Source organism: Phascolarctos cinereus, unplaced genomic scaffold, assembly GCF_003287225.1.
Source record: "Phascolarctos cinereus isolate Bilbo 61053 unplaced genomic scaffold, phaCin_HiC Scaffold_2;HRSCAF=192, whole genome shotgun sequence".
NCBI lineage: Eukaryota > Metazoa > Chordata > Mammalia > Diprotodontia > Phascolarctidae > Phascolarctos > Phascolarctos cinereus.
In genome coordinates this window covers 254099815-254110034 of record NW_027555625.1, presented here as the reverse complement: position 1 = coordinate 254110034, position 10220 = coordinate 254099815, and the positions used below count along the sequence as shown (strand labels likewise).

The following is a 10220-nucleotide window of genomic DNA, read 5'->3' as shown; positions in this document are numbered from 1 at the left end:
TCCTCTGTCACCAAGCCAGTTCTTTGCATCAGCCAGCTGGCTTGGGGCAGATCCCCACAACTGTCCTCTTGTCTCAGACTTGGCAGCTCCTAGTTGCGGCTGTTTGAGGCAGGAAGGATAGGCAGGTACACTGTGTCACCCTGGCTTGGACCCAGCCCTTGTGCCCTTCCCTGTGCTGCCTAATGAGGAAGTGCCTCATGCTGTAAGGGAAAGACTGGGGGGATGGGGGGAGCAGCACTGTTATTCTCATTATAACTCATGATTTATGGGAAGAAGAAAGAAGTTCATGCCCTCTCCTCCTCTTCCCCTTGCCCTGAGTTCTCCTCTGAGGTCAAACCCATTGGTAAGAAGTATACAGTGACCTCTTGTCCTTTTTTCGAGGTAGGGGAGACAGTGGTGAGATTTCCCTACTATCTGTGACTAGTTCTTCAGGTGACCAGGCAGGCAGGAGGGCCTGAACAGGGGGTAAGGGAGTTAGTCCAGCCCTTCTCCCACTCTTCCCATGGACCAACCCAGAGCCCGCACTGTGAGGTCAGCACATTCCAGCCACCCAGCCCTGCCCAGAGCTGTCCACAGGGGCTGGCGGCTGGACATGTTCCCCAGACCCCAGTCTTCCTCAGGACTGGTTGGCAGCATCCCATGCCTGCTGCTCTTGGTTGTCAGCGTCTCTTCAGCTGCAGGTACTCTGCTGCTTCCCACCAGTGTGACACTGGGCAAATTACTCAACCTCTCCTGGCCTAGGGTTCCTTATTTATGAAATGAGGAGGGTTGGAATAGATGAGGGTTTGAGGTTCTTCACATTTGTGAATTCTGTGGAACCTGCCCTATTTCCCTCTACCCTTCCCCCATTCCTGGCTGCCCAGCCTGGGAAGAAAAAGGGTTCATTAATATGTTCCTTGACCCTGTGACTTCCTGGTTCTGGTCACTCTTGCTAAGTCTCATGTCTTGTCTGCTGACTCCTCTCCTCACTCACAGCCTTCCTGGGGCTAGAGAGAGGAGAGTGAGAAGGGTGAAACTTATTCCTCCTGAGGAGAAAGCCTACATGACCTGTACTACCTCTAATTATGGACATCAGACTTTGGAGGGGATATAAAAATTCCCCTGAGGGAAAGGGGGTTCCTTCCTCTGTCATCCTTCCCTCTCTCTGATATCCCCCTCCATTTGTCCTTTGTTTCCTTTCCCTGGTTAGACTCTATCTCCGTTGATGGAAAGCGCTGTGAGTGTGGTCTGGGGCTCAGCCGGGAGGCTTTGATTACCCTGCTCATTGTCCTTGGAAGTGTCAGTGTGAGCTGCTTCTCAGCCCTGCTCCTTGTGGTCTTCAGCATTATTCGTACCAAGAGGTGTGTGGGGCTGGACCAGGAGCTGAGGAGGAGCTCCCAGCTCTCTCGGTTGGCAGGAGTGACAGGAGGAGACTGGGTCCCATGGTTGCCAACCAAGCTGGGCACTGGCCATTTTAGGTCCTCCAAGTGGGGAGTAGATGCTCTAATCAGTATTATGGGCAGCATGTACAATACTCAAGGGAGTATATGAGGGAGGAGGGAGGTTAGATATGGGAAGATAGGTAGAGAAATATGGGAGTGTCTGAGGGGAGGAAGAAGTGGTTACGTGAAGGATGTGGGAGGACTGAGTGATAGAATATGGAAGGTAGTATAAAGACTATATGGGTGATAAATATGGAGAAGGTATTGGCTATAGTGGAGATGGAATATAGGGATGCTATTTGGATTATATGGGAAGATGGAATATAGGAGCAGGATGAGGATTATGTAGAGAGTTAGCATATAGAGATGGTGTGAGCATTATGTTGGGCTTTCAGAATGGAGTACAGTATTATGTAGAGATAGAATGAGAAGCTGAATGTTGAAATTATATGGGGGAGAGAAATAGAAGTTATGTGGGAGGTATATGGGATCTGGAATAAAGTAATGTAAGAAAGGGATAAAGTATGAAGAGAACATGGGATAGAATATAGGACTGGTATAGGGAAAACATGGGGGGCCATAAGTGGATATTTGGGGGCTTGAGGATGTGTGTGGGGGAGGTAGAAGAAATATTCTTCTGAGCTAGATGTCCAGTCTAGGGTCCTTCTGGTCCTTGAAATGGGTAGTGGGTAGGAGAGAGGAAGGTTCTCTGGGAAAGTGGGCCTGCTCCCTAACCTTCATGTATCTCAGTGGCTATGACAGTGCCCTAAAGCATTGGACCCAGCTATATGGAAACTGAGTGATGGGGATCTTTCTCAGGGGGGTAAGTCTGCTAGGCTCTGCAGGTCTTAGTGCCTGGGGAGAAGGGGAGAGATTAAGCTACTTCTGGTTCTTCTCTCTCCTATTCCTCTCCAAAGGGCCATTACATCAGGCTTCAGTTACTGATGAACCCTCTTTCCTTGTGCACACATCCCATTGGTCCTCTAGAGCTCTAGAGGCCAAGCTTTTACTAGGTGACTCTGGAGTGAACAGAGTGTTCCCATTATCTCTGTTATGATGCCATGATATGGATCTTGGAACTGTAAGCACACCCAAAGTCCTTTGCTAGGGGAGGGTCATCTGGTCCAGATGTGCCCCCTCCTTGCCCTTGCCCCTCAACTTTGGCTGAAACTTCGCTCACTCAGTCATAGGACATCATCCCAGTGTTTAGTGATGGGGAGCTACTTTCACTTGTGGCCACCATCACGCTGTATGCTACAAGGAAGCCACAAACAAATAACACCTGTGGAAATGAACCAAAAGAACGTACTGCCAGGACATTGTGTGGAAGGCAGCCCCTTAAATGTTCCATCAGAAAACTGTTTCATCAAGAGTTACGAGGTGCTCGAGTTGCTGGAGGTCCCTGAAATCTTGGAGGAAGTTCTGGAGTTTCTAGACTTGGAGAAGGAAGTAGTACTGTGCTTTGAAAAGCCACCCTTGGAGGAGAATTGAGGAAGTAGGATGGAGGGAGGAAGAGACAATGGGGAGAGGGGAAAAAATTAATACATTACTTTTTATCATTGTTTGGGCATCCTGTGTGAGTCAGAGCCTGTGTCAGTCCGTGTAGGGATCCGAGTCTGTGGGGGTCTCTATCTGGGTTTGTGAAGTTCCAAGGCAGCTTGGGAGTTCATAGGTGTCATCCCCGTCTTTTTAGCCTTGGCCATAATGGTGGGCTTGAGATGGAGTGAATGAATGATGAACTTTTTTTTTAACCACTAGTTGGTAGGAGTCATCCCCCACTAAAAGTGGGGGCCTGGTTTGATTTTGAGAGCTACTATCCTCTGCATGGCTCTTACGGGAGTAAGAGCCCAAACCCCCTCACGCAAATCCTTTGGAAGACAGAACACACAATCTCTCCCTTCATCCCCTCAAAAAAGCCTCTCCTCTTTCTTTCTGGAATGCCTCTCAACACATAAAACACCCTCCCTTCAGAGCCTCTCCAGCCTTAGAGACTGGCCCCTTCTCCCAATCTGCCCCAGGCTCAGCCCACTTTTCCCTAATCTCCCTTCTCCTCCCCCTTTCTAGCTCTAGCAGGAAATGAACCACCCAGCACAGGACTGGGTGTGCCAACAAAAGTAGTAACATCTACATATCCATGGGAATCTGTCCAGATCCTGCCTCTGAGACCCTGCGCCTGGAGGAACAAAGCCAGGGGTCTGGGCTCCCAGGGCTGGCTCAAACATGGTAGGAACTGGTTTAAGCTGAAGTCAAACTGGCTTGACATTCCTCCTACCAGTTAGGTCTCATCATCACCCATCTCACCGGGGCTGGGCCAGTCCATATCTCCTCCCAACAACTGCCCATCTGGGGCCACCAAAAACATTCAGATAAACAATTTTTTTTTCTTTTTGGTGAGGCGATTGGGGTTAAGTGACTTGCCCAGGGTCACACAGCTAGTAAGTGTTAAGTGTCTGAGGCTGGATTTGAACTCAGGTCCTCCTGACTCCAAGGCCAGAGCTCTATTCACCGCGCCACCTAGCTAGCTCAAACTGGCTACTTTTCATGGGCACAAAGAGACATAACACAGAACTGGGATTCTGACACAGGTTCCCATTCAGACTCAAGAGATAACTCAAACAGTGATCCACACATAGGTTTGGGTATGTAGATACGCTGACACACACATAGACTGATTCTCACATTCAGAGACTTGGACACACAGATTTATACACAGGAAGGCACTCACATTGGAACACATAGCATTTCATGTGCAGATGCCCACAGACCCAGTCACATACGAGCAAAGGGCAGATTCCTGCAAGAATGAAGATACCAAACTGGATCAATACACACATGCAGGTCCAGCTTGCAAAGGCACATGCAGACGGTCTCATGCAGGACACAAGAAGGCATATGCAGACAGATGTGTTCAAAGAGACTGCATTTCAGGCCCTTGTTGTCTTCTCCGCCCTAGCTGTGCAGCCTGAGGAGGAAAGGGTGGGAATAAGGGTCCAAGCTCTGGGATCAGGGAACACCTGGAGGTTGGCTCTGGCTGACACCCCTGCTGGTCCCCAAGGCGGGAGGACAAGGACAAAGCTGTCAGACGACCTCCTCTCTGATAGAGGCCCTAAATGTGGAGATGGGAAATTCCTCATGCTTGTTATGTTGGCGCCATCCTACTTATCCCATTGCCTTTATGAAGCAAGGAACTGGGATGGGAATGAGATGCGGGAGAAAATAAAAGGACCTCCTAGTTAGTAGCCTGGACTGGTCCCTTGGTCCCTTGATCTTATGTTGAGTTGGGGATCCCCCTCCCTAAGTCTTCTTTTCAACCTTGAGTGGCCACAGGGCACAGCCTGGTTGGTGCTAGGAGCAGCACACTGCCCCCGTCCAAGGGCCTGAGGTGCTGCCCTATGGTGGACTGTGGGGGAATGGGGCATGCAGCTCCCAGCCTGGCATCAATTAAGACAGGTTAGGTGCTCCTGTGCTTACTAAGGGACCTAGCTATGCTGAGGTGGAGCTGGCCCCAAGCCCAGCAGGTGGCTGGTAGAGCTGCTGGGTTTGCTCAGAGCCTCACCCCCCACCCCCCACCCCACAGAATCCTGTCCCAGGACAGGATGTACAAGAACTTCTAAGCTGGTGAGTTAATATTTGTTCAGAAGCAGGTGAGAGTCAAAAGGGACAGATAGATGGGCAGAGCTTAGAGAGAAGACACCCAGAGGAATTTTCCTAAGCTAGGACCTCCCGACTCCTAAGGCTTACTTTCTGACTCGCTGTTTGCTGCCCTGGTGAGCTGCTTTGGGGTGGGGGGGCAGAAGGGTACCCAACAATGATTTTCTCCTCCTTTTTGATGCCCCTGGTGCTGATGATCCTCTCCCCACCCTCTGCCCCAGGCTCAACCTGGAGCTGCCTTTCTGAATGTGTTTGTGGGCAGGATGGGCAGGTCAACTGCTCTGGGAGGGAATTGCACTCTGTGCCTATGATTCTGGACCCTGGTGTCCAAGTTCTTCTCTTGGACCACAACCATATGGACTTCTTGCCCCCAGGGGCCTTTGCCCTTCTGCCCAGGCTGCTCTCGCTGGAGCTTCAGGACAATGGATTGCAGAGAATGCATGTGCATGCCTTCTGGGGCCTGGAGGTCCTGAAGTCCCTAGATCTAAGTTCCAATGCTCTCCAGGCCCTGGAACCTGGCACCTTCCGGCCACTTGGTGCACTCCGTAGCCTGTCTCTGGCAGGGAACCGGCTGATGCGGCTGGAGCCCACATGGCTGGGTCCCCTGCCGCTGCTGCAGAACCTAAACCTGCAGAATAATCTGCTCTCTAGCATGGGCTCGATGGTCGTGGACAGGCTGCCTGCCTTGCGCATACTGAACCTCCATGGGAACCCTTGGGTGTGCGACTGCACCACTTCCTCCCTCTGCCGCTGGCTGCGAAGCCATACACACCAGGTCCCAGGTGAGGATGGAGGTCAGTTAGAAGAGAGAGGCTAGAGGCGTTTGGGTGGGAGTGTTGGGGGGGTAGAGGATGGGCTAACCAAGATAACACTGTCCTGGGATGGAAGAAAAGTGGAGGACATGGGTATTACCATCTTGCCCCCAAGCCCAACCTGGAGGTGGTCAATTCACATGGGTCTGGTGGTACTATCCCTCATTCCCCACTCTCACCTCATTGTGTCCCTAGGAGCAGAGTCCCTGCTGTGTGTGTCCCCAGACCGACTGACCCTCAGGCCAATGGCTGCCATCACAGAAGCCTCATTCAATTATTGTAAACACCTGCTGACCCCTTGGGACCTGGCGGTCATCATTATGATTGGACCACTCTCATTTCTGGCCAGTGTAGCTAGCTGCTTCATCGTTGGTTCCTTGGTCACTGCCTTCCAGGCTCGACATAAAAACCGAAGTGTTCGCTACTGTCCAGTGAAGAGACCCATCCCCCAGACCCTTGGCCTGGATGACATATCAAAGAACCCAACCATTAACTTTCCAACACTATCCTCTCTATGACTTCTGTCCTCATTGCTGCATGGAGCCGAGCCTTCTGGCTTGTCCTATGACTTGGTACTTTGCGGGGAGTGACCCAAAGATCATCCCTCAATATAGTTGTGCCCCTCAATTCCCCAGGCAGAATGTTCTTGGTAGGTTGGCACCAAGAGAACCCCACCCCACCCCTAACCAACCCCCTGATCATGCTTCAGATCTCTGGTGGGAGATGGCTGTCCTCTTGGGGCAGGCATCAGAAAGCTGTCATGAAAACTGAGGCTCATAATGTTCAATTTGGCAACACCATGGTACACACCTGTACGTGGAAATGGCAAATGTCTGTACACAGGAATGTTATAAGCTTATACATAGGGATGGCATATGTCTGTACAGAGGAAGAGTAGATAGCTATACACAGTAATGGTACAGGAACCATAAGTGGGAGCAGCATAAGCCTGTACAATAGGGACAGCACAAGCCTGTACATGAGAAAGGCTTTACAAAATACTGGTGCACGTACCATGAGGAGGAATAGCATCTGTGTACGCCTGTACACAGAGATGGCTGGTGCACACCTTCTATGGAATGGCACACCCTGTACGTAGGACTATCTCACAGCGGTACACAGGGATAGCCCACATGGGTGTGGAGTACTGGAAAGGAGGTGTGGCCTTGGGTCAGGGGAGAGAGGCAGGTGGTCAATGCCAAGAGGCAGGAGGAGTTACAATCTTCCCTTTCCTGGGGGATGGAGGCTCACCCCAGCTCTGCAGTCCTGAAGGAGGAATTTGGGGGATGCAAGAGGTGAGAGAGGGACTTATTTCAGCTTCCAGAATCCAGCTGTCTTTCTCTCTAGGAACTGAAACCAAAATGGGTGTGGGAGGTGGGGAGTGGCAGAGCATGGTTGCCCAGTGCTGAGGAAGCCCACAGGCTGGAGCATTGAGGCAAGGAGAGGGGAGGTGGGGAGTGGCAGGGCAGCATTGGTGTAGAAGTAGCAGAGCCAGCCAGGGTAGAGCCAAGCCAGTGGGAGGAAGGGAGAACAGGCCAATTCAAGGGAGGGGGATGGAGAGGGTGTACAGAGAGGGAGGAAAATTGAACAGCTGGGGCAATGGTACAAGCAGAGTTTGGAGAGAGGGGAGTAGAGCCAGCTGTAGGAGAATGGAGCTGGGGTCATGGAGAGCAAAAAAGAGACGATGTGGAGGGACTTAGCAGGAACTGTGTTGGGTGGGGAGAGAGAGGGGGGCAATCGAAGAAAAGGAGGGAACTGAGCTGGGTGGGAGAGATAGGGATAACTAGGGCCTTCCTCAGGGTTTTCTTTTGCTTCCAGGGGTCAAAGCAGCCTGTGGAGTGAGGAACTTCTCTCGCCCCAATTTTTCCCCCCACAGCCTCTCCATGGCAGGACCAAGGTGATATTTGTGCTGGGATAGAGTGGGGATGGGGCAGAGTCTACCCAGGAAACCACACTGCCTGGTCAACCCTGGCTCCTGAATAGTCAGACCACTCACAAAACCAAACACCACATAGAGGGGATGCTGGATACCCAGAACCTGGGCAGGGTGGGGCTCACCCTGGGACTTGAGATCAATTTGCCTCGGTCAGGCTGAGGATTCAGCTTGTCCCTGTCACTGTCAATCCCAATTTCAGGTCCTCCCACCTTTAGCTTACAGGAAACTCCCAAGTCTTGGCACTTGGCCTACCTCCCCCCTGTGCCTATTTCCAGCAGGGATCCTGCCCTCTGGGTGCCAAGATAGGAGTGTGGGGAGGAAGGGAGTCGGGGGCAGCAGCTGCCCCACAGTGCTGGGGAGAAGGGGGGCAATATGCAGTCACTGGGGGCCGGGAGGACAGGGGACGGGGGCGTTCCCTCTGGCCTTCCCGAACAGGACCCCTTAGTCCTCAGGCATCAGTCCTGACCAGCGCTCCTAGTAGTTAGTAACTAGGCCGGCGGCTCCGGGAGGCCTCACACCACGGTGCTCACCGAGGGATCTGAGAGGTTGAGCTGCCCTGTGATATCAGTGGGATGGTACTGCTGTAAGATACAAATACACAGACAAGGCAGAGGGGGGGTTAGCGCTTAGCGCTCTTGGGGAGGGGGCAGGGCCACGGGCCAGCACTGTGGTTGGTGGAGCCGCCCACGGGGGGCACGAAAAGAGGTGCAGCAGGGACTGGGAGAGGTGGGGTGCGGCCGGCCCCATCCCAGGGGTTTCGGGAGTGGGAAGCAGCAGCCCCGGAGGGAGGGCCAGGGGGTGCCTCTCTTCCCCCCCCGTCCCCCGTCTTGCTCCGGGGACTCTGCTTTGGCCAGGACGCTGTCCCGTCTGCGAGGGGAGGGGAAGGGAGGGGCGCTAGAGCCGGTGCTGGGGGCAGAGGTGGGTGGGCCGAGGGCGTCTCAGCTCTCCCTATGGCGGGCACACATCTGGAGCTGTCCCTCCTCCCTCTCAATAGCTCTTCGCGGCAGCACCGTGTCTTTTTGGTTTTGCAAAGCGCCGCGTCCACCCCCGGTGCTCTATAAATAAGAATCAACAATCAATACCCGCTGGCCTGGCACAGCTGCCCGGGAGCCCAGCCCCTGAGTGCCCCCTTCCTCCCCCCAGCCCTTCCCCCCCCCCCCGGCCTGTCAGCGGGAGGGCGGAGGGGGGGCGGGAGGAGAGGGCGGGGCAGGCGGGGCTCTCAAGCAGTCCGAGCATTGCCCCTTCCCATCCCCCACCCCCTCCAAGCGGCACTTCCGGAGCTGAACTGACCCACCCCCAGACTCCCTCCCCATCCCTCCCGCTCCAGTTGGTAAAGAGGCCCCAGACTGACCACTGTCTTTCCCCAATCCTGGGTCCATCCCATCCCATTATGAAGAAACCCTGTGTTCCCCCATCAGGCACAGGACAGCTCCCGAGGACACCAAGGGATTCTTTGGCCGGGTGAGGGTTGTGATTGGGTTTGGGGTCTGGAGAGAGCTGGGGGCTCACTGGCCTCTTAAGGAATCTTGGAGGTGCTTTAACGAATAAAGACCATCTAAAATGATGAAACTCGTTTGCTGAATCAGATCACTGCCAAACTCCTCAGAAAGCTGATGTTCTCCCGCTACGCCCTCCTCAGGCTGCTCTGACGGGTCACCGGTGACCAGGAGACAAATCTTTTATTTTATTCGTCCTCATCTTCTTTGACCTTCCTGAGGCATTTGATATTGCTGGGGCCACTCCTTCCTTTTGAAATTCTGTGTTTTGGCCTTGGAAATATGGCATCCTACTGCTCTGAGCTTTTCGAGTGTAACCTTGAGTTTTCCAGGGCTCCCCTTCCACCTCTCACCATGTTGAGTGTTTCCTAAGAATTATTATCATCTCTTCTCTTTCCACCTCTCCCCTTTTCTCTGTCCTCTCTTCCTCTCTCCTCTTTCTCTCCCTTCTCTCCTCTCTCCTCTATCTGTGCCATGACTACAACTACCAACTTTATGCTGAGGTGGTACCCACTCTCTCTCCATCTCTAACTACTCCGCATGGTTTTCGAGGCCCTCTGTGATGATGGTATGGTTCCATACCAGGTTGGATTTGGAGTCAGAGAACCTAGGTTCAAATCCTAGCCCTGCCATTTATTACCTGTGTAGCCTTGGACAAGTCACTGAACCTTACTTATCTGGTGCCTCCATGTTAAACAATCTGGGTCAAGCTCTCATTATGTGTAAAATGGAGTGGGGCTAGACAACCTCTAAGTCTTCTTCCAGCTCTAAGTCTGTGAACATATTCAATCTTCTCTCCCATTGTCTTGGTCAAATTGGTCTCACTAATATTGGAGAGGGGCAAAATTTGTAGCAGAAGGACCCTGCCAGAGGGGACTGACAGGAAACTGAAGTCCAGGGCTAT

General features: G+C 52.7%; 3 protein-coding genes across 11 annotated transcripts in view; 2 read left to right on the top strand and 1 right to left on the bottom strand.

The window, feature by feature from the left end:
* TMEM210 (transmembrane protein 210) lies at positions 1-3009 on the top strand. 2 transcript variants are annotated; one of them, XM_020981366.2, is made up of 3 exons: positions 1-680; positions 1190-1340; positions 2409-3009. In XM_020981366.2, the coding sequence occupies exons 1-3, from the start codon at positions 503-505 to the stop codon at positions 2476-2478; spliced, it is 399 nt and encodes a 132-aa protein (XP_020837025.1). In that variant the 5' UTR covers positions 1-502; the 3' UTR covers positions 2479-3009. The 2 variants fall into 2 exon arrangements, with proteins under 2 accessions (XP_020837025.1, XP_020837026.1); XM_020981367.2 differs by having other exon boundaries at positions 35-680; positions 2339-3008.
* A 2037-nt stretch (positions 3010-5046) lies between these two features.
* Positions 5047-6679, top strand: LRRC26 (leucine rich repeat containing 26). Its single transcript, XM_020981734.2, has 2 exons — positions 5047-5854; positions 6080-6679. Exons 1-2 carry the CDS (start codon positions 5230-5232, stop codon positions 6400-6402), a joined length of 948 nt encoding a protein of 315 aa, XP_020837393.1. The 5' UTR covers positions 5047-5229; the 3' UTR covers positions 6403-6679.
* GRIN1 (glutamate ionotropic receptor NMDA type subunit 1) overlaps positions 6653-10220 on the bottom strand; it is a 40229-nt gene continuing 36661 nt past the window's right edge. For 4 of the 8 annotated variants that reach the window (XM_020981723.2, XM_020981729.2, XM_020981733.2 and 1 more), the window contains one exon: positions 6653-8875. In XM_020981723.2, coding sequence (XP_020837382.1) covers positions 8759-8875 — 117 coding nt within the window. In that variant the 3' untranslated portion in view covers positions 6653-8758. The remainder of the gene's footprint in view (positions 8876-10220) is intronic. The other 4 variants (XM_020981725.2, XM_020981730.2, XM_020981728.2 and 1 more) reach the window with 1 other exon arrangement.

Bases quoted from the DNA above. Each gene is read 5' to 3' on its own strand.
- TMEM210 (XM_020981366.2), top strand. From the start codon at position 503: ATGGACCAACCCAGAGCCCGCACTGTGAGGTCAGCACATTCCAGCCAC. The intron at 681-1,189 runs GTACTCTGCTGC...TTCCCTGGTTAG, and splicing joins CAGCGTCTCTTCAGCTGCAG to ACTCTATCTCCGTTGATGGA. The intron at 1,341-2,408 runs GTGTGTGGGGCT...TTGGTCCTCTAG, and splicing joins AGCATTATTCGTACCAAGAG to AGCTCTAGAGGCCAAGCTTT.
- LRRC26 (XM_020981734.2), top strand. From the start codon at position 5,230: ATGATTTTCTCCTCCTTTTTGATGCCCCTGGTGCTGATGATCCTCTCC. The intron at 5,855-6,079 runs GTGAGGATGGAG...TTGTGTCCCTAG, and splicing joins CCATACACACCAGGTCCCAG to GAGCAGAGTCCCTGCTGTGT.